Below are 27,637 nucleotides of genomic sequence, written 5' to 3'. Positions count from 1 at the left end.
ATTTTAAGGTGAAATATAATACTGCGCCTCGGTGCCCAAAACACCGCTATATCATAATGTAAAACATAATATAAAGCGAAGAATATACTCGCGAAGCGCAAAAAATTTTTCAATTACTTACAGTTTAAGTTGGCAAAAAATATAGTTGGACAGGCTCCCACATTTGGCACGTGGGCCTTTCTAAGCTGAGTCAATGTAAAAATTATATTCCACACCAACTTTTAAAAAAGTGCTATGCACGCACGACTATCACGCGGCCCACAAATACATTATAAAACTAAGCAATTCAAAAGTAACTCACGGTCTATAGTATATGTACTGCCGAAGCAAGTACGACTGTTATTTATAATCCAAACTACCCCCCGATAAGCCTCCCCTCCCATAATGGATTCCGTGCCACTTCCGTACTGAAGGAGTGGTAGACGGTTGTCCGGAGGTGGAAGCTCTCACTATAAATAAAATTAAAACAATAACCTGGGTATTTTATTGGTTTAACTTACCAACGGACTATTTTTCTGAGTTTTCTGCCTAATAAAAAAGCTTATATCTGTGTAATTAGTTTTTTTTCTGTAAACCAGTATATAACAATGAAAAGTAATATATATACTTGACCTCGACATTGAACTTAACTTGCGTTATAAAAAAAATAAAATAAAAAAAAAACATAGCGTCGTCGCTTACGTGAAACGTTGTAATTATAATAATAATATTTTAATTCATATTTTAACGAGAATCAACCAACAAACTAAAGTTTAAACGCAGATTACTTGTTAACGGAAAACAAATTTTTAGTCGCTTCTTGGAGGCCCGACAATACAAAGTAAACAGACTGAGTTTGACTTTGTACACAAGCCATATCGTAGCTGGTGAGGTTTATCCGAGGCGCGATTATTACTAGTTAAAATAAAAAAAAGAAATATAAAAATAAGTTATTGTATGGCCCATTAATTAAAGATATACCCCCATTACATGTAGACTTCAAAAGTAACGTTTAAAAGTAAAATTAAAAGTGTTTGCTTCAACTTTTTAGTCAACTGACATCATTTGCTTCAAACTATAAAAGTGGCTTCTGCAAAAATATAAATGTAAAAAACAAAAGAAACGAAATAAACAACTTTGAATTCTCACTGTCTGGTTTCTCTTGCTGGGAAACTCTTCGTCGCCAACCAACAAACGAAAGTTTATTTGAGGATTACTTAAAACGAAATTTAAGGTTTAAAGATGTCTTCTTCAAGAATGGCGAAGTGCTGCTTGACGTTTACGCCAAATCGTCAAGCCCTAAGCCTTGGGTGAGCTTGTCCCATTTAGGAAGTTAAGCAACTTCGAGCTTGGTTTGAACTTCTATGGGCGGTTGGAAGAAGACTGCTCGTAAGTAAGTGTCATTATAGTTAGTTGGTTGCAAGTTGATTGTTGTTAATTACTACTCTACATCGGAACGAGTAGAAATCACTGAAAATAAACGAACAACGTCTTTCTACATGTGTCAGAATACTACTATACTAAAGTTACAAACATCTCGCCTACAGATAACAACTCACCAAAAAACTCGGCTAAAAATACTTAAGACTATCTTAGCGAAAACGAAATTAAATTAAAAAAAGTTCAAATATATTAGAAAAATAAAATTTTTGTTTTACACAAAAAAAGCAAACATTTTTTTAGCCAGCCGAAATATTCGCAGTTTGTCCAAACGCACTTAGAGAAACCGCAAATTATCATTTATTCATTCTGAAGTCATTTTCTCAAAAACAGTAGCGTTTGTGGATTCTAAAGATTGGTTGATAAAGTACTTCTGGTGAATATACACAGTTGGATTTCAAAATCAACAATTTTCCCAAAACGACTTCTAAATAACGGATTGACGACATGAAGCTTATCGCAGCCTACAAATAGTTATAAGAACGAGTTTTTCTGTTTGATATAACGCTCGACTATTTATTATAGCGCATTTCACATATTACCTATTTTATAACATAGTGTTAAATCGGCAAAATAGGCTAATTTCGACGCTCATATACCAGCGATTTTTTTCGAATTTTTTTCGACCTGCTCCGATTTGGCTGAAATTTTCACAGAAGATGCGTTAGAACAATATGAATCCAACGGTGATACTTATATAGTCTAATTCTTTATAATTAACGAGAAAATGGACATTTTTTATAAAAATTATCCAAAAAAACGCGATTTTTGGCATTTTTTAAAAATCGACCTTCTCCGATTTGGATGAAACTTGGTGTGTAGATGCGCCTTGGGCGTAGAAACAACATGGTAAAGTTTCAGCCCCCTAACACCTAAAATAAGGCCAAAAACGACTTTAAAGTTTTTTTGATTTTTTTTTCAATTTTGCGAATTTTTGAAAAAAATCCCCGGGGATTTCCCCGAAAAAAATCCCGGGGAACCTTTTTCCAATATTTATCATCGGTTGTTAATTTTTTTATTATTCTTTCTGACAATGTCAGATCTTCTGCGTGCAGATTAATTCACCGCCAAAATTTGATGCTAGCAAGCAACAATTGACAGTAAGCACTCAACCCAGTTAACGAATACATTCCCATCTAGTGAAGCTCTTAACGGGAGCAATTTGCTGCGCCCAAAAGCTACAAGTCGGGTGTTATTAGCTTGTTGTAATGCAAAACCTGTATGTTAAATTAAGGTTATAAACTGTTTAAAAAAACTTTCGTTTGTTGGTCGAAAGTGGAGCAAAAATTAACTAAAATGTTCTGCTTTAATGAGTTTGGTAAATTGTGATTAATTTATTAAAGCAAACCATTTGAAAAATTCAAGCCAAGATAGTTACAAAACAAATCTCAACATACACTTTAGTTACCTGCCGTTTGTTGCAAAACAAAGTGCGTTTTTTCAACTGACTAAAGACCGTAAAATTATTTTTTTTTCTTCGTCTGCTGAACTTAGCTGATAGAATGTAAGTTGTAGTAATCGTTTTGGCTCGATTCTTCCAACTGAAGAAAAGGGCCGGAAATACCACAACACGGTTAGTGATGGTCTGAGCCAAGCCCTTTATTAAACCTGTCTCTACCAGGGAACAGGTGCCACCACGAAGGTAGGGTCCGAATTGCCAAGCGGAGTAGGGGATTTTTTTTGTGGAAAAGTAGCCAACGTTTCGTGTAATTCGCAAATATAGATATGTTTTTGTACCGAAAAAGAAGTAATCTAAATGTAAAAAACGCGTTTTTATTACCTCTATACAAAAGCGACAGTGTAGATTTTTCCAAATTAAACGTTAAAAACACTAAAAACTGAACAGGCTTTCAGAAACAGCCTTTGTTTTCTTCAAATAGTTCAGACGGTATCATTCTACACAGTTTCACAACTAGTATGTGCTGTAAGGTTTGTTTAGTAGGTAGGTATAAGAGGTAAATGTTTAAACCTTTTGTTTGTGGTGGAGGTGGTACAATTTTGACAGCTCGTTTTGTTACTGTAAAATAAAAGTGGTAGGATTTAAGACCAGCGCCCTTTTTTCACAAGACCATTGTTTTTTATAAGTTTAATCACTTTTACCTCGTAATTTCAATAAACGCTTTATTATATAATTGCTATTTACAAATACCGCCGACGATTTTAATAACGGTGTTAACAACGGAAATTACCCGGAAATTAATAACACAGTGAAGCTCTAATTGTGTATTATATGCGCGAAGCACGAAAATTTTTGGGTTTACGTATAGTTAAAGTTGGCCAAAAATATAGATCGACAGGTACTCAGGACCATATTTGGCACGTGGGTCCGAACCACGCTGAGACAATATAAAAACTATAAGTCACATGTAGTTTTAAAACAAAGTGCAATAAATGTACGGCTATCACGCGGCCCACAACTACATGATAACACTAAGCTATTCAAAAGTAACTTGCGGCCCACGAAAAATGGCTCTGCGGCCCACATTTGGGCCGTGGCCCACAGATTGCCGACCACTAATGTAAAGAAACGACGCATGTCTGTTTGTGCTTGTAATTGCGTTGTAGCCTGGTAAAGTGTTAAATATTTTACCTCGATACTCTTTACCTTTTCTGGCCGTTCTGGCAAATCCAGCCGGCATTCGACTCAGCTAATCTCCATCGCAGTCGCTCTTGTGCTATATACACTGTCAGAACGGTGTTTAAATTTGAACACCAAAACGGTCTAATCACGTTTAAAATCTAAACACTTAAACACCTAATTTAAACACCTTTGTGTTTAATTTGAATTTTGATGTTTAAATTCTAAACAGCTGAACGATTTTATGCTAAACACCTGATATTTTGACGTGTTTAACAACGAATATTGGGAGATTTTAAGCACAATTAACGATTTTAAACACGTTGACGATTAAACACTTGATATTTTAACACGTTGATTGTGAGACATGTTTAGTTCGATACATTCTTGCAAAGTTTTATAGCTTAAGCCATTTATGTTGATGTGATGAGATGTTGTTGAGAGAGGTATTGTTATTTTAAAGCACTGAGCGGTTGTTTTACGTACGATTGCGTCTATCGATTTCGTCAAATATTTAACAAGTTAACATATATGGCCGTAACAGATCACAATAAACAAAATTACTTAAATCATGGTTTCCTAACTTAACATCTGTTCGGCCTATTTGGCATTATGTTAAAATAATAAATATACGGGTTAGAGTGCTCAACGCGCCATTAAATCCAAGATATGATTTCATTAATGTAGCTTGCCTATAGCTTTATACCAAAGTACAAAGCGAAGCTGTGCGGTTTTGTGCCGCCATGACCTACTTAAATTGCGCCAGCAATAAAAATACGTGCGATGAAAACAATCTACGGCACGGATTTTTTCTAGAGAAAAGCTGTATCGCCATGAAGCTTGTATATTTTTCAAGAATAAATTGTTTGACATATGACGAACAGTAAGTATTCTTTATTAAGTGTTCTATTTACGATATAATTTAACTAATTATAATAATTATCTTTTGTTTTAAAACAATTTTCTGTGTCATATAAAGTTCATTCAATAAATAAAGTAATAAGGTATTTGAAATTGATTCGGTCCGCTGAACAACGCACTGGCCTGTGACGAACGCGGGATATTGAAACGTCAAACAGAGAAAATGCTTAGAACTTTTACAAGTTATACATTACAGTTAAAGCCGGTTTTGCGTGTATTTGGCTTTCGAGTTACTAACATTTATGTTAAACAAATACTATAAAGTGTATAGTGGTGACATATATACTTTAATTTGCTTTTTGATAAATGTGTAGTAATAATGTTTTATTAGCTGTGCAAGACTGTCAGGTTTAGAATCTAAAATGTATGTTACAAAAGCCTTGTCTTGGAAAACGAAGTAACTGAATTTGGATTTTTGTTTCAGAATTTAAGGTATTTTATTCATAAATCCAAAAGCAAGGAAAGTTGTAAAATACTATTTCGTGATGATTTGTTGCTTTACACTTTATGAAAGGATTAAATTAAATGAATCATTCAAGGTTTGTATGTTTTTTTATCCTAAATAGAAATTTAATTTTTCTGTTAAACAATCAAGTATGCTTTTAACAATTTAATAATATTAAAGATACTAAGATTACACTGCTTTGTTTCAGGGCAATCAATGACAGCCAACCGATTGCTCTTTTCGACTTCAAAAATTACTTGCTTTATGGACGATTAAGGTTAAAAATGTAAGTAAATTTTACTTACTGTAGCATTTAGCCTACTTTTACGTCACTATACACGTGACCATTGTCCACTGATGTGTGACCGCCGCACCTAGCAAATTGCTTTTCCGCATTTGACAATTCATTCTATTTTATACGTCTTACTGATTAGCGGCTTGAATCACCGCTCCGCGTTATATCGCGTGTGTAGTGAGATTTGCGATGTAACAATCTCTAGGATGACAGAAGAAAGTTCCATTGGCAAGTTGCCCCACTATAAACTAGAGAATCGACTGCCAATCGTTTCTCTCCGAAGACGACAGATAGCTCTCCTATTAGCCACAGGATTGAATATCTTGCTAGCACAGCCCCGAAGATGCTCAGCCCCCTTCAGCGTTCCTCAGCAATCTCGCACCTCAAAAGTGTTCGACGCACTCAAATTATTTGGATGGATTATTTCGCACCAAAGATGTCCTCGCATTCCAGAGGTCTCGACGAGGGACCCAGCAGCGAACGCTTACATGGAATAAAGCGCAAGTTAACTTCGTTTGCAACGAACCGACTAGGATTTCTTCACTACAACCCAACACCCCAGTAAGACATTTAAGTCGTTTGACGCTATAAAGACAATGTTTAAACCGTGTAAATTTCACGGCAAATGCTATAAAGCAATGCAACATATCGGTATATACTTTTCTGATACCAGTATGGGACAATTTTGTGCTCTCATTATGTAATATTTAATAAATTATGTGTAAAATGCTACGAAGCACATAAACTGTGTTGTAAAAAGTTTTTATATCGTGTCCCGATTTTGCGTTGTTTCACACAGTGCATTTTTAAACGTCGTCCGCAGCGCCATTAAGCCATTTCCTGTTCTCACGCTTTTGTAACATTGTGCGCTGTTGGACCGGGACCATATTGGAGCTGTAATTATACAGTTTACTTATTGTTCGCGAACCGAGTTCGAATCTCGGCCGCCCCGTACAAACGTTACACCTTTTCACCCTACCCTTTGTGAACCCACATCTACCATTGCCATACAAACATGCTGTTTGGTGGCAAGACATATGGAGGTCCTTCTGCAATATCGAAGGTTTCATTACATCAACATGCTCCTCAACTTCAAAAGATTCCAGGCGTCCTCACAGCTCAACTACGCATCGGAACCAGCTCGTCACGAGAACAGCTTTCCGACCGCTCATTGGGATCGAATGTGATCTCAGTCTTAAGTGCAACTCTGAACGCACTTCATCAAACACTTTGTTGAACTTTACAGCACAGGAATACGTGATGCCACGTCTCTGCTTCCGTTCAACCAGCTTCAGTAAAGTGAATTCTATTGAAGAATCACGTCGATTTACTGAAGAAATCTCCAGCTACGTGAGACAGCCCTGCGAACTATGAAGATCCTTCGGGAATGGACTATATCCCGGGGAGCATTCGACTACGCAAATTAGCTGGACGACACATTTCTACACCTCCTTGCCTCTAACGAACCCAAACCCCTTCTAAAACACCACGGTCCGCAGCAATGCCGCTGACATACCCACACAGGGGCCCAAAAATTAACTTCTGCTAAAAATAACTTAAAAGCCAAACGCTAAGCTTACCGAATTGTGCATGAAATTTATCGCCACGTATCTATTATTCGATGTATCGCATTTCATCAATGTACGCCTGAAATTTATTTGTGTCACAAAGGGTCCGAGCGACCAAGAAAAATATTCGTTCAAACTTTGTTTATAAAACAGACAGCCTTCAGCTGTTCATTTGAGTTGCCGCAGCTTGAAAGAGCCCGGCCAACCATTTATTGTTTCCTGTATTGCATTTTCCATCGTTTGTGTACAAATATATCACGGAGAAAAATCTTTTACAAAATCGCCCCCCAAAAAATTATAAAAACACCCATAAAACGTTGCTCTCTTGAGTTGTAAATATATTGTTTTCTTACAACGCCACGCTTGTTTTTCGCTCGCCATTTTTACATGCTATTTCTCTTCATGTCCCACAGCTTTTGGACATGCACCCAAACCAAATCCTAATATCAATCTTCCAGATCTCTTTTCCAATTAATGAACAACCCTTCCTACGTCTGGCTTGTTCATTGGAAGGGGACTTCTGTAGCATTTAGCCTACTTTTACGTCACTATACACGTGACCATTGTCCACTGATGTGTGACCGCCGCACCTAGCAAATTGCTTTTCCGCATTTGACAATTCATTCTATTTTATACGTCTTACTGATTAGCGGCTTGAATCACCGCTCTGTTTATCGCTGTATTTCTGAGATTTGTGAATATACTCTATGAGCAACTATCTACTGAGTGGATTGTCTTTGCTTAGAGTACAAGAAGTTAAGGACAGGTATTCTAGCGGCCTGCTCCTTTGGAGTCGGATTAAGAACTTGTAAGAGACTTAGGCAGCCGTCGGCCCTCGTCTATAGGGTCAGCAGCCTTCTTATAGCTCTCAAGAACCCCTCTACGCTTCACTTACATATTTTACATTAATATAGTTTATTCACATTTGGCTTTTATTTCGTATGTAGCGGCCAGCGAGGAAAACTATTGCTTTTCAAAATTGACTATTATATAAGTTTTTGCTTAGAACCTTTCATCATAGAATATATAAAAAAATATGGTAAATATTATTCCAACATTTTCACCAATTTTGATGTTTTTTCAATCTCTATAAAATTTCTGAGGTACTTTGATATGTGTTTTAGCTTTAATTTATCATTTCCATTGTTTATATCTTACATTGAAGCTTTAAATGTGAAATTTAATCTGTAGTACTTTGGAATGCTTCTGGCCCTTTAATAAATTATATAGTTTACATAACTTTTTTATTTATTTACAGGATTTTAACTGCAAAGTGTAAGATGGGAAAATAAAAGTCTGTGAAAAAGTTCAAGTGGAAATCAACAAAAGAGTATAGATCACAAGGTAAAAAAACTCAAATTTTCTTTTTCTTAATCTTAAGTTCATTTATCCAATTTTTAAATTTGTGGTAAATACATTTAATTTGCATGTGTTGTGTCTAATGTTTGGTCTGCATATCCCAGTAATGGGCAACTTTTTTGGGTTAGATTGTATATCACTAGTTTAAGCACAAATTTCAATAGCACATAATGTCCAATACAATAATCTGGAACACATATTACCTTTTTCTATGAAATTATTTAATGATTTAATTTGTTTTCAAAGTAGGATGAACCTTTTTTTAATTTTTGTGGGTTATGAAGATATCAATTACAATAAAAATGAACTTGTTTCGCAATCATTGCACTGTCATTCAGGTAAAGTGTAACATAAATAATACATTCCTCAATGCTATGCTTAAAGAATGCATTGCCACAAACTTAGTACAAGTCATAATAATATGTTTTTGTCGTGGTTAATGACAGACATGACTTGTAGTGGTTCTAGTCGGTAACTTGAAAATTTTACTATGTTTAGCAAGTAAAAAAAAAAGTTGCTCAGTGACAGTGTATAATTTAATTATTGCAGTATATTATATTGATCTAAATTTTATTTTTTAGGCAGCCATGCTCAACTCATCTTATAGAAAAGCTCTTCAAGGCCTTAATTGGGCAAACCTTTGTAGGGCACAGCAGCATTTCTGCATTTGTATATTAGTGGATGGAACGGACATTAAATTTGTGAAAGAACAACACTTGTTGAACAAATTGTTTAGTTATAGTTTCATTGATATTCAAGCCTGTTATTATACGCAGGATTTAAGTTATCCACCCTGTTGCTCTGTGTTTATATGTTTTTAAACCACCTAATTAAGGCCCCACCTTGAAAATTTGCCAAGCATAGCAATTATAAATATTATAATAAAATATCTCCTTTTTTCTGTGTTTTTTTAACTTTTTCTGTTTTTTTTTTACTGTTTATCACATACACAGTTTTGTTTGCATCAACGCCTTCATTGTATTTAACATGCGATATTTATACTACTACTAAATATGGTTTTAAACAACCCACTAAAGACCCCACCTTGAAAATTTTGCCAAGTATAGAAATTATAAATATTAAAACATATATATCTTTTTTTGTTGTTTTTATTTACTTTTTCTCTTTTGTAATTTTTGTTGCAGATATATTTTTGTTTGCGTAAACACTTTCATTGTATCCAATTCCAACATGTTATTTTGTGTATTATATATGTTTTCCGTTTTCCCACTTCTTTTCATTTCTAATATAAGCTCTTCAATTTTTAATGTATAGTTTTCTTTTCCAAGTTTTGCATTTTTCGAAACTTTCACTGTGTTAAGCTTTTTGTGTTGTTTTTCACCTTTTTCGCGCAATAAAATGGTTTACCCAATGAAATTTTGTGGAATTGATTTGGAAACACTGAATACTAGCATTAAACACCTGACCGAATAAACGGCAAAACGTCTAAACACCTGAAATTTAAACACGTTTATTTTTAAACATGTTACATTTTCGCCCATTTCAGGTGTTTAATTTTGGTGTTTAATCGAATGACAGTGTAGTGTCACGCTGCTGTTGGATTAAACACTACAGTCAACTGCTGCATGCCTTACTTGCGAGACCCGTTTTTACTGCGCTGTAAGCTATTTCATTGAAAGCGAACTATGCTGAATTATGTGAATGTACAATAAATCTATAAGCGACCTGACAGTATGCACTTTGAAATGCTATGACAGTTTGTTTAGTTTCGATATAGTGGAGTTAAGATAGTACGGTGGTCATGTCCAGACTTGGACAACTAGATAATTCTAGTTTTCTAATTCATTGAATTAGAGCAAAATGCGGCTAATTCTAGTTCTAATCTAATTCGGATTTTTCCAAAACTGCTGCTTTGTCCAACGGCATTTTTAGTGACTCAGTTAAAACCAGGGAGTCGAACCGGAACCGAACCGAAACTTTATGAACCGGTTTTGGGTCAATTTTTTCCGAACCGTAACCGAACCTGAACCGGTTTTTATAAGATTTTAAGGAGCCGAACCGGAACTGAACCGAATAATTTGAAAGTACCTGAACCTTAACCGAACCCGAACGTGTAAACAAAAGCGGTTCGCTCCAGCATGACGTCACAACTTCTATTTTAGAGAGTCAAGTTACGCCACGTTCGAAATTTTATGAAAAAAATACGAATATTGAATGAAAAAATTGTTGATTGTTTATTTTTTAGATATTTCAATATTGAGTTGCTGTTTTTTTAATAAGTCACGTAACTTAGATTAAATGACTTACAATTCATTTAACGACCCACATTTTGAGATTTATCGCAAATTATATTGTATCTGAACCGGAACTTTATAAACCGGTTTTGAAATAGCGATGGTTGAACAGGAGCTGAACCGGAACTTTTCAATTCCTTTGAACCGAAACCGGAACTGAACCAAATTCCGAAAAAATCCTTGAACCCGAACCGAACCTGAACCGGAAAAGTCAAACGGTTCGACTCCCTGGTTAAAACACAGAATTTCAATTAAAACTTTTTGGTTGGAACGACTTGTATGTAATTTTTACAGTCTAAAAAGCATAAAAAGGCTTAAAAATTAGCACACACATATTTACCATTCACGTTCTTATAAGAATACTTTGGGATTAAATTAAATTGGTTGTATGTGATTCTAGTTCAAATTCTAGTTGAAATTTGCTTTTTGAAGATTTTGGCAATTCTAATTCTAATCTAATTTAAAAAAACCTAAAACAATCTAATTCTAATTCTAATCTAATTTAGAAAAACTAAAATGCTCTAATTTTAATTCTAATCTAATTTTAAAAAGCTAAAATAAATCTAGTTGTCCAAGTCTGCCATGTCCACCTGTTGAAATATACAATTATATTTTAAGTCAACAATTTCCGACAAAAAAACTGACCATAAACTTCTAGCTTTTCTGAAAGTTAGAAGCAATGCTAAATTATTCAGACCTGATTTGTTGGACGTGATCAATAACAAAATAAAGTGAAACATTATTTCTTATATAGTAACCCTATATATTACGGCCGAAAAACATCTGTATAAAAACATTCCAATATAATTCACCAGATCATGAAACCCATGGTTTAAGTTTATCCAATTTGTTATTAAATGAGGTAAATCAAGTCGTTTGGAGAAAAAAAATATTTTTACTTAAATATTTCATTTATTAAAAGATATGGACGTTTTTTGGAAAGGTCACTTTTGTGCTCATTAAAGGGTAACTGAAAGAAGTTCAAAAAGGATAACTTTTTGTGATATTGTGGCCGGGCTTGTGTAGGCCAAGTTAAGATACTCTAGTGAGCCCGTAAGTCACTCTTGTGAAGTTGTAAGTACCAAATAGAACTGACTCTAGGTACAATCCCGATCGCTTATGAAGCCAATACAAAATGCCAATTAAGATGTGACACTGGGGTAAATTAGCATTGCTTCGAAGCAGAATGCGTATAACAAATAAATCTGCCACAACGCATTACATTGCAAATAACACAAACGTCATCACATACGTGCGAAACCATTGACTAGCTGACATTACAACCCTACAAACGCGTTTAACCAACACTTAAGATGTGCTCCGTGTTTTATGTGGTCGCGGGGCAAAATTCCAATAACTTTAAGTTAAGATTTAAACATGTTAAAAACGTATAAGTTTTGTAATATTCGCGAATATTACCCAAAGAGACTTTAAAAATCTCTTTGTATTACCCCACTGGGCGGCCTAGAATGCGCACGTGATCGGTGTTTACTGACGCGTGACCAACACCCAATGCAGCGGTCTCGGCGTTTCGCATTGGATTCTATTTTATTTTTTAATGATTTAATGGCCAATATACGCAAGGCACAACGAGTAATTTCAACTTAGTTTACTGAGTGAATTCACTGTTTAAAGTTCTAAGAACAGGTATTGGCGCTGGTCTGGAATCCTACCACAGCGTTAAAACAATTAAAGCAACACACAATATTTGGGAGTTTGAGTTGGGGGGAGTAAAGTATAATTATTTTATATTATTGCTTAACCTACACAAACCCAAACGCTAACCCGCACCCTCAAAGCTTAAACCAAATAGTGTTCATTCTGATGGATTCTAGACCAGCGCCCAGTTTTTTTAACTAAAATCCTCTGCAAAAGTTCTGAATGATGTTTAAAATTACTTTATATTAGCTCCAAACATTTAATTAGGCACATGCATGCACATTTATGTTCTGCAATCTTGCTTCTGCAATCTTACAAGACCTTCTCGTATTAAACGATGCACCCTTATTCATTTTTATTTAGAAAACACACGCAGCGGCAGGCAGGGTGCATTTTTATTGCTAAAATAAATTTAATAAGTTTTTTTCCGCTGGTAAGCGCAAATAAAGCAACTCAGGCAACGACTTTAATAGGATTTGGGAATATTTTTTTTCTTCAAAAATGACAATTTTTTTTCAAATTTTCCATGTTTGCCGAATACCTGGAAAAAAAAAAAAATTCTCGGGATTCGGGATTGCCCGGGGATTTCCTTTCGAAACATTCCCGGAGAGGATTAATACACCAGAAATTTTTACTTGGTAGTGCAATGAAAAACATTGTAATCACTGCTGGAAATTATGGCAGATCTCGACAAGATCTCACAGGTGCACTGCTAAAAAAATCCGGGTTACCGGGTGCAACAAAGGTAAAAAAAGTGCACCTCGGGTACACTTTATGGTTTTACGATGCACTCTGTATTGCATACATTGCACTGTAAACGTATGCTTCACTTAGTGTTTTACATATTTGGAGTTCAGTTCTGATTTTTTCAGGGTGCACTTTTATAAGGTTGAAAAATTCTCGCGGGTGCACTTGCCATACTTTCCACAGTGGATTGTAGTATGTATGTCATATTTTATTTGTCGCTAAACTCCCTTTCAAATTTTATTTCTATTGTTATAGAGACACTTTCTACAACACTTGCCATTTTACACTTTTTAAGTTAGATAATTTAGCAGAACTTTTAAAAGATGTCTGAAGAGTGTCTTTGGGCTGTAAAAAATGGCGAGCTTGAAAGCCTTAAAAGTCATATTCAAGATGCAAACGCTAAGTTCAAAGGTCGGCCTTTACTTGTCACGGCTGCCGACTTCGGCCATAACGATGTTATCCAGTTTTTGATCACCGAAGGTGCTGATGTGAACGCTAAAGACAGCAATGATATAACACCCCTGTTGGCAGCTATTTGGGAAAATCATGTTGAAGCCGTCAAACTTCTGATCGCTAACGGAGCAAAGAAAAATGGAACATGCCCTGATGGAACATCCTACTTAACAGCAACCGAGAATGAAGCTATCAAAAAACTTCTTATGTAATTCAGTACTGGATATTATTTTTTCGCTTTCGCATAATTGCAATCATTTCTTTTTTAAATTGATTCCGTTATAAAGTTAATGATGTTTTAAAATGGCATGAAGCATTCAAGCATGTGCTAAAAATGTTGTTTTATGTTGGAAAAAAATTTGAAAGTTTTATATTATCGGTGTAGTCACAAGTAATCAAGTTTTTTTTCGCCACACTGATGCCTATTTAGTTTGTAATCTTATTTTTCATAATAAATGCTTTTTAAAATATATTTTTTAATGTATTTATATACTCAGTTATATCATTTTAATTGCCCTACACAAACAAAATACATTAAATGACCTGTTCAAATTTGATGTTTCGAAAAAAAGTAAATTAGTTATTTGTCGTTCTTGCACGTATAAAAAATATTACTGTGGCCTTATGTTTTTTTTCAGTTTGTATGATGTTAATCAAATCCACGTGTTTGCCTGAATATTTGAAATTTGTTAAAATGGTGTTATATTGTCTAACCAATGTAAAGAAATTAATGCTGTGTTCATCTGCAGAAAGATAAAAGTACAATTTGATGTTAAATATGAATAGTAGGTGAGAAATTTGCTCATTTCACTTCAATAATGGAAGAAGGTAGGTTTATAACAAACATTAACAATTTTTTTCCCTTTAATTTTTAATGTTGTTTTTTCTTTTATTGTTTGCATATTTTTTTGCAACACACATAGAAAACAATGTTTCAATTTTTCAAATTAACCAATTAAGTCAAAATTTGGACAGAAAATATGAAAAAACACAGGATGAAAATCATGGATAATATTTCAAATTATTATACAGGAAGCTTTTATTTACTTTTAAGTCAGTATTTTTCTATGTTGTTAGTCTTATAAATATTAAACGCCCCAGAAAAACAAGTTAGTGGAATTTATTTGAGTTTCAAGTGTTTCAACCAAACAAGTTTTTTCTATAGTTTTGTGTTAAAAATATCTCATATATATGCGTTAAGTTTCTTTGTAAAAATTACCTGTAAAAATGTTTTGGGATCCAAAACATATATTGAATGGTAAACAAAGTTTTTCTAACTCTTTCATAATATTTTCGAAAGCTCTTAAAATATTTAAGTTGTGTCTTTTATTTAGATGACATTGATGCCCTTTCTAAGGCCGTCGGTCTACATTTATTAAAAAGTGGTAATTTAAATGAAGACATATCCAACAGTGTGGCTGCCATTCGACAAAATACACCAAGTTTTCAATCAGGTGATTGTTTTATTTGCAAATGAGCTTTTGCAAATGTGTTCCTTTTTGATATTCTGCGGTCTATTTAATAATAATAATCATAAACAGTTACTCTGTTAATAATGTTGTTTAGACCCAATCTAAGTTGTCAAAATGTTCAAAGACAGAAATAAAATTTACCAAAGTCAGGAGCTATTTTAAATAACATTATTCTTGGCTGCAGCAGTTAATACAGAGTTCCTTTTATTGCTCTAGTAAATCTTAACTTTTGTTTGTGTTTACAACTAAAAACTTGTAAACCTGAAGTGATTGCCAATTTTACCACTCTATAATAAACATTTTTTGCTTTTTAAACTTGTGAACTACGTGACATCGGTGAATAGGCATGTGTCCATTTTTTGTTAATTGTGACCACCGTAATAGACATTATAAAATGGACTGCTGTAATATTTATTGTTAACTTTAAAACCCCTAGCCAAGTCCTAAACTCACTGTTAAGGAATTATTCACATAGAGACAATAACAGGACTCTTGCTGGTTTGTTTTTTGTTCTGTCTTGAAATCAACTATTTAAGCATCGAAAATTATGTAAAAGTTTTTATTTTGAAAACACTAAAAAATGTCAAGTTATTATGAACTGCTTTAGTGTTAAAGGAACTCTTATTTTTCCCTTCCCACATTTTGGTTGTGTTCAGTGTGTGATTCACAATAGAAAACAGAAAATTGTGAATAGTGGATTTGCCTATGCATATTGTCATATGTCCGTTCAGGAAACTGAAAAACAGTGGGCAGGGTCGCCAGCTATTCTTTTCTCAGATGTTTTTTGTGCCAGTTTTTCTTTGTGAATACTAAAAAGGCTTTAGATTGTTAACAGACCGCAACTGTTTCATCTTAAGCATATCATTACACAAGTAGGCCGAATGTTTATAAGATTGCAGGATAATTTTTTTGATCTTTACAAACCCTTTAAAAAACTAACACTGGCAACTGGCCCCAAGAATCAGTGTTTCTCAGCCCCTTTTTTACAGTCCAAATACATATCAAAAGTAGAACGATAAAGCTTTGGCAAACTATTATCTTCACTAAACTTTTGAAACCAAACAAAACTCAGTAAATTAGCATAAATGAGTTTCTAAATTAATTTCAGCCATCGTTTTCTGTTCCATTTTTACAAATTTTGGTGAAACGTGCTTAGAATCAATCTTAATAAATCTAACTATGTAAAATTAATGCAGTTGGCAACACAATTTAATTAAACATTGACCCATATACATGGAGCAAACAAATTGAATAAACATTTACAAAGTGTGGATATATTTGACTTGATTCTTCCCAACGCCTTGCACTTTCTCTTGTTTTACTTTGTGTATTTTAATTACTTTCATTTCTACTTTGACCTGATGAAAAGTATGTTTGTCTGAAAGCTTGTCAAGATTTTAACATGATTTGTAGTTTAAAACTGCCGCCTGATTTCCATATTTTCGAATTAAACAAATACAGCTGCAAACTAACTTTCACTAAAGTGAAACTTTTACTATTGCAGAAGCACCGGCAGCGCACTCAAGTCAAAGCTCATACCCGGAAATGCAGTTGTACGTTCCAAGGGACCCATACCTCTACGGCGACCATCGTTTATTACCTGAACGTTGGGGTCAAGACCCTTACAGATCACGGGGTGAGGCTCGGATCGGTTCCCCGGAACGTTATTTTTCACACAGAGCGCTGAATCGTGAAGCTGTCGAGCCTGACGTAAGACGAGTTTACTCCTCGTCGCGCTCTGTGTCCCCCCCGTGTGACCAAATGTACCGGCCACCACCGCAAGTAGCGCAACACTTTCATAGACAGGTGAGTTGCTCATAAGTGACTTGTAAATCCACTGCCACTAGTTCTGTGAATTACTGGGCTTTTTTTGTTTTAATCTAATTTCTAGTTTTAAAAAAAGTTGAAACGTTGTTTCAATTTGCCCCCCCTAATCTTGAAGTCAAAGAAAAGCTTTTAGTTATTTAGGAATCATTTAAAGGAAAACCTTAGAATGCAATTTACGAATTCTTTGTGCTAAACATTCTTATATAAATAAATAGCGAAATTTATTTTGAAGTGAACTAGGTTTGTTCAAATATTTGATTTAAAACAGTTCTAATTTTTTATTGAAAAAATGGCTTAACATGTACAGTTGGAGATAAAAAAACTAAAACCAATGATGTCCAACAGTATATACTTAATCTGGTGCACACTTTGGTAATAAGTTTTTGTTTATACTTCTGTAAAATACATTAGTAAACTCTTTTGTGTGTTAACGTTTCCATTCAGGTTGAGAGATATGAAATGACTTTGACCGCCAGGCCACGATACACATACGGGTCCAGATCACCCCCCTACGTGGCCCCACCACCCCCCAGTTCTTACCCAAGCTACATAAGGCCCGACGACCGCTCACGTTTACCACCAAGTCACCCCTATGTGCCAGACCACAGAGACACAGCCCCCCATCTTTATGATCAAGACGACCGTTACCGGCGACCACAAAGATCACGTAGCCCTGAGCATAGAGAACCACCAAGGAACATCACGCCAAGGTATTTATGTTTTATTTATCTACAAGCCAGCGCTGTGGAGTCGGAATCAGGACAGGTTTGGTTGGTTTTGTTGGGGTCGGCCTTCATACTCCATAGTAAGTCTAAATGTACATTGCAAAGGTGGAATGGCTTATGGATTATTTTATGACCATGTATTGTGTGGTTAAATAAATCATAAGACATTGCTATCAGTGGATTGCTGTATATCCACCTTATTTTAGACTTAAATAAGTTTAGGATGTAAAATCGAAGCCGGACTCTGGACTAGATGAAATCACAAATTTAGTTGTAGTCGGACTCTGGTTATTTTTAACCGCCTCTGCAGCCCTGATGCAAGCAGTGATTTCACTAAAGTTTAGTAAATGCAATGGCTTGGATTGAACCTTCATATCTTCAGGGGTCATTAAAAATTTGCAGCAGGTTCATGTGCCCAAAAATAAACAGATTTTTTCCATTTACCAGCTACAGCTCTTTCATTTGATACATTGCATTTATAAATGTAGGCATATTTTTTTTCAAGATTGTCTAGGACTAAAGTGTAAAATATAGCCTAGTAATGCTTTTGGGGGTTAATGACTAAAAAAAGTTGGAAAACATAGATGAAAATGCAAAGTTTTGTTAAGATTTTTAATTTTCTTGATAAAATATGTTAAATAATTAATTTTCAAACCTATTAGTATTGGTTCAAACATACACTTCCATGTTTTCCTTTTAAACATTTTTTTCAGGTTAAAGCGAATTGGAAGAAGGGCAATCAGGTCTAGAGTGAATCGATCTGCCGACATATCGTTCGATGCCATGCTGCAGAAACACAGAAGGTAAATATGATCACTTTGTAGAAGATGATTTCCGAAATCAGTCAGCCTAATTAAGGATTGTAGCGCAATCAAGGCCAGGTTACAAATGGCAACCTGTGGTGAGGTTTGAGCCACGACCTCCAGGCACATCTACTTGCTCCCCTCGTGTGTAGCTCAGTTGGTAGAGCAACGCCTCCGGTTTGACCGAGGTTGTGAGTTCTAACCTCACCGCAGACTAGTTTTACGAACAGGATGCAGCAGGCAACTGTGCTATGGTTGTTTCTCGACTTGCTCCCCTCTGAGCCTGTGTAGCTCAGTTGGTAGAGCGACGGTCCCGGTATGGTTGAGATCGTGAGTTCGAACCCCACCACAGGCTAGTTGTTTTTTTAGCCTGACCTCACTATAATCCTAATAAGGCTGACTGACTTCAGTAAGCCTTTCTAAAGGCATCTTGTGTGCTATATTATCTGTGCTGCTATCATTGGCCAGTATAATTTGAGAAAGGCCTGATCACAGAATACACATTGTGTGTATGAATGTTTCAGTTGATAATCACTTCATTGTAAATCTTCTTTTTCTTATAACTCTGCCTTAGATACTGTGGTGGTTGGACAGGTTTTTTGAGGTTTGTCTTTGGTTACTGTAAAGTAATTTTAAGATACAGAAAGTATTTCATCTGAAGTATGTAAAATAGCCATAATTGCTGAGTTACTTATGTTATTTTTGGAAGGTCGTTGAATAAAATTTAAACACCATTTTAGAACATATTCAAAACACTGAATACGATCAATAATTTGCAATTTGTATTTCCGTGTAACTTATTTTGGATGCAGTAGATTTGTTTTCCAATATGCACTGTGGATATTTATTGTTCCGAAAGTATAAACTTATGGGTAGCAATGTACTTTAACTTAACATGCCTTGTAATCTGTATGGTTTCAAGTGCATATAGTACACACTCAATCTATACTCACTAAGCCCTTTTGGCTCTTAACAGTTGCACTCTGAATAGAATAATTCCATTAATTCTATGATGATACAGCTTAAAGATTTTAAAAATTGTAAATTCTGTGTAGGAGTCTCCAACGAACAAGTATTACCATAGGTAAAAAAAATTGACTAAAATAATTGTTCGGCATGTTTATTTTATTATTTTACGCGCTAAGTCACAATTTTTAGATATGAACTGGAGTAAGGTTTGTGTTTTTATGAAGTTTGCCAAAATTTGTACAATATTGTTTGAAAGGCGTATTTCTTGAATTCTAAATTTGGAAATTTGTACTCTTACTGGCAACTTGTATTAAAACTTTGACAAACTTTTGCACAACCATGATTCATCAGGTCAAAGTAGAAAAAATAAAAAAAATTTTACAAGATGTGTTCTATGACCTACTCTGAGCTTACTTGTAGGACTTAAAATTTTATTTTTTGTGTTTTTCAGATCTCAACACCCATCTCCACCATTTAAAAAGTCACAAGAAGTGCGAGACGTGGTTAAACAAGATCCGGTCGTAACTTTGCCGCAACATTCTGGCACCAGGGACAAAATAGCTATTGCAATCAAGAAGGCAAACTTACGGAAGGAAAGTGAAGCAAAGGTGCTTTCTAGCGAAGGTGAATTAAGTTTGATAATTAATATTTTGTTGTATTTGCGGCTGGTTATGTCTTTAGTAAGTGCGGTTCAAAAATATTAACATTTTATTGCTTCGACCTTTACCACGTCTTTGAATGTCTTTGAAATGATTTGGGTATTAGAAGTCTTTGGAAAACCTTATATTTCTTAAAAAGTTTTTGGATTTATTTTATGTGCAGAATGCAGAGTTTTTTGTATAACATTGTTGTTCTTTTTAATTTTTAGGTAACATTTATTTGAATAGCATGTTTTTTAAAAAAATTGAGCCTATTTTTCAAGATATGTCAAATGTCACTATAAGCCTATGTAATAAAAGATTGTAAGCAATTTAAGAGAAACACCGGGGCCACCTCACAAACGTTTTTTGAACAATTGCGGTGATTGTTAATTCTTCACTACTACAAGCTTAATTTTTATTTTTTGTAGCAACACCAAGTCATACATCAAGACAGGGAAGAAGAAATTCCCCAAGAGTAGTCACCAAGACATCACCTAATGAATGTACGTATCACACAATTTATACTTACTAGTACACCAAAAGCCAACGCAGACTAACCGAATCGGCATATGTTGTTTCTCGACTCCTGAGTTTGTCAGTTTGAACCTCACTGCAGGCTGTATGGTTGTTTTTTTACACTCAGGTTTTTGTATTTTTACCAGACTGACTTGAGTGCTTCATTTGTTGACAGATTCGGTAAGTCTGCTATGGCTTCCAATGTATTATGATACATAAGCTGTAATGGTTGGCCAAAAAGCAGCCTCAAACAGGCTAGATCACAGTTGTTGAACACATGTGTGTTTGTTTCTCATTGATTGACACATATTATAAATATTTAATTTAGTTTAAAATGCATTTCTAGAAAAACAAATTTAACTGTAAAAAATATACATTAGATATAGACCAATATATAGGTCGGCCAATATTCTACCGATATAACGGAAATTTCCTTATTTTTGAAGTTTGGAATTAGTAATTTGGTTTTATTTTCATGACTTATTTAGAATGTAATTTGGTTTACTGTGTAGGCCAGGGGTGTCCAACATGAGGCACGCGAACTAATAAAAAATGGCACACAAGCCCCCAAAATACAGTCAATTGTCAAAAAAGCTAAATTTGTTCTACAGCTAATTGTCATTAATCCCAGCAATTACGACACTAAACATTAACTTCTAATATTATAACATTAAACTGTTTTAATTTTTGTATAAAAGCGCTTTTAATAATAAAAAACAAATAGTGGCTAAACTTTGGCACAGGAAAAAGTTATAGGATAAAAATTGGCACACCGGCATGTTTGAGTTGGACACCCCTGGTAGGACATCATGCAAAGCTAATGTGCAAAATAAGAGTTGTATAGTTTATGTGCATTACCTTGACTAAATTTTGCAGCCAAAATGAAGTTGCTTGGGATCCCTATAACCGAGATCAAAAAACACCTTGCGACGGTGACGGCAAACTCAAAACGACGAATACTGTCTCCAGAAAAAGACAAAACGGAACAAAATTTAGAGAAATCTTCGAGACTACAAAAGCCAAGCACTAAACATTCATCGACTGAAAAACTCCAGCAAAAAATCAAAGACAGTAGTCGGAAGTCTCAAAAGTTGCCAGAAAGTCGCTCGGAAAAGAACTTGCGAAAGTCGAATGAAAAAACTGCCAGGCGATCATATTCCCCAGATAGACATGCGGAGCACAAACCAAACGAAAAAAAGAGCAATTCTGAAAAAACAGTTAATAATGAACAGGATACTCTCAGTGATACAGAAACGGAAGAACAAAGCCATCCAGAGAAACCAAGATTAAAATCAATACTTAAAAATTCCAAAGTGTTTGAAACTGAAACAAAAAGAGACTCTAGTGACACACACTCTAAAAAAAGTAAACTGAATAAGGTTCCGGGGTCACTGAGACAAGTAATCGATGCTGTCATAACTGAGATTGAAGAAACTGAACTATCAGCCGCAACTGACCAAGTTTCAGCAGAAAAGGTATGTATGTATTATACATAGCTAAACAAGCGCCAAATATTTCAATTTAACCCTATACTTTTCATAAGTTTTTATTAAAAATTACCCCTTTAATCTTTTTAGGCAAGTTTTTAATATGTATAACTGTTTCCCTTGGATAATGTGCTTTGCCAATACTCCTTAATTTAACACTACGCCAACACAATTTTTAGCCTTTAAAAAATTCCTCAAAAATATATGTTAGCTGTTGAAAAAGTCCTCAACTCATGATAGGGCCGGTAAATTGAGCGATCTTGTTTAAGTAAATTGCCTCATTTTTTATTGGTTTTATAATACAGGAAAAAGTGACAGCACTTTCTACTGAGGAAATTTTAGAGGAGACGATAGAATCAAGTCCTCCAAGTGAAGAGCAACAACCTCCAGATCTAGTGGATGAGAGTTTTTCTTCAAAGGAAGACACTACTTTGGAACAAGAAGCATCAATTGATGAGGCTCAGGAAATTGACGAGGAATTTGATTGTGAAATAATTGAGGAGGAATTTCTGGTCGAAGAAGAAGAATTTAACGTAATTTTAAGGCCTAGCTCCTTAAATTATATTAATGCCTCATCAATGTTTTTTTTCTAGTCTGAAACTATGTTTGTATTCCAAGCAAAAAAACTACCTTATTTTTCAACTTCTGTTGCAACTTTCTGCGGTTCCCAAAACTGGGATATTTAAAAAAAAAAAAAGATACTGCTCATTATGCTGAGATTTAATTTACTGCAGTATTTTTTTAAAAAGATGTGATTACTTTGCTTCTGCTATATAATAAAAAAAGTCAAATAATTGTTGCCAATATTAATGTGCCCACCTAGTTATATAGTTTTTTTTCAAATTGAAAAAAAAATCAGATTGATTCCTATATTTTATGTTTCTTTTTAATTGAAAATTTTTTGTCAAATAGATTTTTTTGTAGGTTTTTTTTTTTATTTTTAAATTGATTTCTTTCTTTTTTTTCTAAGTTTTATTTTCGAATTGAATTCTTTTTTTATAAGTTTTTTCAAATTAATTTCAGGTTAGTGGTGAGGACGACGAAGAACTATTGAATTTACGTTTGCTCGCTCTTTCGTCTGCTTACCACCGAAACGTCGACATCGTCAACGAAGACAAAGAGGCATCCGCCAAGGAAAAAGAAGAGAAGAAAAAAGAGTACCGCGAGAAGAAGGAGAAGCTAAAAGAGAAAATCAAAAAGAAAAAGGCAAAACAAAAGGTTTGATGTTGTTAATTACACTTACATATAGTTTTAACACTGTTGAAAAACAAGTTTTGTTATTTTACTCAAAAAGTGTATTACTTGTTTACTCTGCTTTTCATAATTACTTTGGCCTAATAAGGCTTATATTTCTAGCAGTTACCATCAAAAGCGAATAATTTTTTAATGTGTTGACTTTACGCATCTTATTATAACAACCAAACAACTGTGATCAGGGGTAATTCTAGGGTATGATATTTTGCAATTGAAAAGGTGTTTAAATAACATGTTAATTCCATACAGAAACAAGACAAAGCGCAAAAAATTGCTTTTACGAGGTTGAAAAAGTAAAATAATATGAGGAATGGCGTCGTGCCCAGTTTGTAAAATAGGTTGGGGGCCACATGATTTGCGTTTGCGGGCCTTATCCGTATGTTGCCCCCTGATATAAATAGTAGTTTTTTGTGTTCAAATTATATCATGTTTTTTTGCAGTTTTTCAAAAAAAACTCTATTTTTGTAAAGAAAAAACAGGAGAAAGTTCGATCAAAATCTTCCGAAAAAAGAGCTAAGAAAAGATCAAGCAAAGAACGGTCGCCTCCGAGTCCTGTTCGCGTCCAATCCACAGTTTCGGTTGTCAAGAAAAAACTTGTTCTTTCTCCCCTCCCCAAGCCAGACCTCAGCGACCCGAAGATTCTCACTTTGGGTGGGATTCTACAGAAGCGGAAATCTCTGGCAAATAAGGAGATGCTAAGGGAAATTAGGTGAAGTTTAAACCTTTTTTATTCAATAAAGTTGTTTAAACCAGTGCTGGGTCATTGGTGGGTTTCGAAGCTATTTCAGGTGGGTCGGGACTCTTGAAGCATTTCTAAATATTGCAGTTTTCTATTAGATTGGGAAATTATTGCATTATCATTACTTTACATTTATGCAACAATCTAACAAGTAAGTCCAAGGCTCGGAACAGCCTGAAAACGAACACTCTTAATGCTACGTTGCATGTGAGCTTGTATATAATCAAACCTTGACTTGATCACAATAAAACTTGCATTAAAACTGTTGTCGCGAACTGAAAAAAGTTTGGTTAAACTATATCAATCTTATTCTATTTTTTTATTAATTTAATTTGAGGTGCCTTTAAAACCCTTTCCCCCCCCCCCTGCTATGTACAATATATTTTACTTTTCGCTAGCCTGTGTGAAATTCAACATTTCCATTTTTTGGATAACAATATGTTGATTCAACCAATGTTTCATTTTACAAACATGTATACAAAATTTGTTATCTTTTAGTTGTTACAAACCTGTTATTTAAGTCGTTATTTTAAACAGTTTTTAACAGCTGATACCAGGGGTCAAAACCGGGGTCTGTGGACCCATTGGGGGTACATGGACTAGTTTTAGGGGCTTCTTGATGGCCTAATTAAAATGTTTGTTTACAATTAAAAAAATAGATATAATTTGAATGTTTTTAGACTCCAGTTCACTTTCACATTTATTTGACCAAAAGTTTTATGTCAGTAATTTGTTCGATCTGGTCCACAAGAACCGAAAAAATATTTTAGGGGTCCGATTTAAAAAAAGTTAAAAAAAAAAAATTATACCTGTAATCATTTTATGGTTAGGCTTAGCAATTTAAATTTTTGTTTTAGTTGTTTTCTGCAAATACTTTGTGTTCTTGTTAAGTTGTAAATGTATTTTTACGACAATTCTTTTTTAGAAAAATGAATGACCCAGATGAGGGATCTAAACAGTTCATTAGACTTATGCAGAAATCCAGCAAAAAGACCAAAGGAACAGAAAAACAAGCGGTAAACTTAATTTATTTGTGCAACTTTACACCTGGAACAGTAGCTAGCAACCTTTTACGGCTACTAATTGCGGCAGCCATACTGTTTTGTTATATTTTGAAGAAATCTTGATCAGAACTACTCTCCAAAAATCTAAATCTAACCATGTAAAACTACTACAGTAGGCGACCCAACCAAATTGAAGGGTTACCAAATGTTGGGTCACGACCCATGGGTTAAGAAACACTGTATAATTGGTGTGTATGCCACCTCAAATAAATAGATTTCGGCATCCATACTAGAATTTTAGTTACTTTTTTTAGTTTTTCCATACTAGAAAAAGCTTTTTTTAATTTACTGTAGTGCCACAATAAACGAATCTGAAACAACACGCATTTACTACAAAATGTAGGAAAATATAGTTTCAATTATTTTACTCTAATCTTACACAAAGAGTTGTAAGAGGCTTAGTAATTGAGCAAGAATCGGATTTTTAAAGATTTCTAAGTATATCTCGGCAACCTTAAGCCTTAGAAATTGGACCAAGAGTGCCGCAGGCCCCGGTTTGGAACCACTGACCATATATAGTGGTTAAATTTCCCACAAAATTATGGAACCATCCTATCTTTTATTCACATTAAAATACCAACAAGCAATTGGAATCAACTTTATTTCATTCATGTCATTTTTGTTTCTTATCTAAATTTCTTGAGAGTAAATTCTGCATCTAACAACATAATGTTATATTTTAGAGTGAAAATTTGGAAGCTGAGGGAATATCTAATGAATCAAAACTAGACCAAAGTTGCGACAATTACGAAATTGTTGAAATGGAAGTTGAAGACTTGGAGGAATGTGACGTTAATGATAAGAAAGTTGCCGTCACTGAAAAAAGTGAGATATTAAAATGAATCTATCAAAAATAAAAAATAAACACTGGTATTTATCATTATGTGTCTGATTCACACTGCGACTCAATTATTACTACACAAAATGCCTTTGAAAAGCTTCCTAAAATCAGTAATCCTAATAGATTAGAGTGCAAGATTATAAGGCCAAGCCAGAAAAACCACTGACCTGCGGTGAGATTCGAACTCACGACCTCCGGTCTAACCCGCCTTTCCGAAGGCATCTTGTGTACTACATAATATGTGTGCTGTTATGGTTGACCAGTACGACTCCAGAAAGTATTGATCACATAATACACATTGTATATATGAATCTTTATAACATGTGATCAAGCCCTTCTGGAGTTGTATTGACTGACGATTAAGGTAAAGCTCTCCGAAGGATCATGTGTACTATAAAATGTTTGGTGTTATGGTTGACATGTACAACTCCAGAAAGGCTTTATTGCACAATATACATTGTATATATGTTTTTTCAGCTATCAATTAAGAGTAGTCAAATTAATTTTGAAATAATGACTAGAGGATAGCAGATAAAGGCCATCCACGTGACTAAGATATTAAAAAGAAATAGTGGTATTGAGGCTTTGTCTGTATTGATATCGGGATTGTAACGTGTTGTTTCTAAGGTTTCCAAATCGTTTAAAAAAAGATCTGATTTTCACCAATTTTTTTTCAGAAGAGGACACTTTATATCCCCCTGGCACTGAAGATGGAGGGGAAACCCCAAATACATCACTTCTTGATCATACTCCTTCACAGGTAAAAAAATTGTTTTCTGGGGTTTTGTAAATGCAGTACAATGCTGTCACAAGTTCTTTCTATATTTAAGAGTATTTAAATTGCTGTTTGCATTGCAAGCCAGTTAAAATATTCACTTTGTTAATGAACTATTAATATACGGCGGTTGCCACTAAGTCTTTAAACTCGTGAAATGTCTTTATATTATTTTAATATTGAAGAGTCTTTGGAAAAAGTCCTTGCATTTATTTTAATTTAACTTTTGTGTTTAGATTTCAGTAAGTGCTGCTATAAAACCATTTTTTCACCTATTTGTTATTGTGTTTTGTTGACTATTCCATTTACTGTTTGTTTTCGATTTATTTTCAAAAAACGCCGAGTCAATAACTTTTTTTATAAATATATGTGGCAAGCCTGCAAGATATTCCTATGTACGATTGTGCTTCGATGGTAGTCTAGGTTGTGTTAAAATTTCATAAAATAATTGCTTACAGCCTTTATTTTAGATTTAGAAATAAAAGATAAAAAACACATTTTTTAACATTTTAATATGTTGGATTGTAGAAGCAAACTAAAATTGAGTGTTTGAATGTGATGCGTGACACTTGTAGCTACCTTTGCTGGAGTTTCAAATCCATGTCATAAAATGTTAAAATATCATAGAAAAGGTGGTTATAGTTGTTTTTTGTTTTATAGATACAGTAATGAAATAAAAAATAACGTATTTTTAATTTACAGTTCAAGAACTGTAGAAACTAAGATAGTTTTGTTTTAGTTTCAAATAATCTATGAAAAGCATTTTCTTGTCTATTTTATATACATCATGTTTTTAAAATTTGATATTGACTATAAATTATTTGA

The 27,637-nt window shown here is 34.3% G+C and overlaps 2 protein-coding genes and 1 non-coding gene across 3 annotated transcripts in view; all 3 read left to right on the top strand.

Moving 5' to 3' along the window:
• The first annotated feature begins 13,505 nt into the window (after positions 1–13,505).
• LOC146137051 (myotrophin-like) lies at positions 13,506–14,450 on the top strand. Its single transcript, XM_083395090.1, has one exon. It carries the CDS (start codon positions 13,570–13,572, stop codon positions 13,909–13,911), a length of 342 nt encoding a protein of 113 aa, XP_083251216.1. The 5' UTR covers positions 13,506–13,569; the 3' UTR covers positions 13,912–14,450.
• Positions 14,447–27,637, top strand: part of LOC146137049 (uncharacterized) — a 36,785-nt gene continuing 23,594 nt past the window's right edge. The window contains exons 1-14 of the mRNA XM_083395089.1: positions 14,447–14,527; positions 15,034–15,153; positions 16,676–16,977; positions 17,443–17,708; positions 18,437–18,526; positions 19,947–20,119; positions 20,565–20,639; positions 21,529–22,127; positions 22,445–22,672; positions 23,163–23,357; positions 23,864–24,102; positions 25,058–25,148; positions 25,880–26,021; positions 26,715–26,797. Coding sequence (XP_083251215.1) covers positions 14,518–14,527; positions 15,034–15,153; positions 16,676–16,977; positions 17,443–17,708; positions 18,437–18,526; positions 19,947–20,119; positions 20,565–20,639; positions 21,529–22,127; positions 22,445–22,672; positions 23,163–23,357; positions 23,864–24,102; positions 25,058–25,148; positions 25,880–26,021; positions 26,715–26,797 — 2,613 coding nt within the window. The 5' untranslated portion in view covers positions 14,447–14,517. The remainder of the gene's footprint in view (positions 14,528–15,033; positions 15,154–16,675; positions 16,978–17,442; positions 17,709–18,436; positions 18,527–19,946; positions 20,120–20,564; positions 20,640–21,528; positions 22,128–22,444; positions 22,673–23,162; positions 23,358–23,863; positions 24,103–25,057; positions 25,149–25,879; positions 26,022–26,714; positions 26,798–27,637) is intronic.
• Positions 18,808–18,881, top strand: Trnat-ggu (transfer RNA threonine (anticodon GGU)). The gene has a single exon. It is a non-coding gene; the product is annotated as a tRNA-Thr (tRNA).

This window comes from Ascidiella aspersa, chromosome 8 (genome assembly GCF_963924565.1).
Source record: "Ascidiella aspersa chromosome 8, kaAscAspe10.2, whole genome shotgun sequence".
Taxonomy (NCBI): domain Eukaryota; kingdom Metazoa; phylum Chordata; class Ascidiacea; order Phlebobranchia; family Ascidiidae; genus Ascidiella; species Ascidiella aspersa.
The sequence above is the reverse complement of the archived record's forward strand: the minus strand, read 5'-3'. Positions and strand labels throughout refer to the sequence as shown.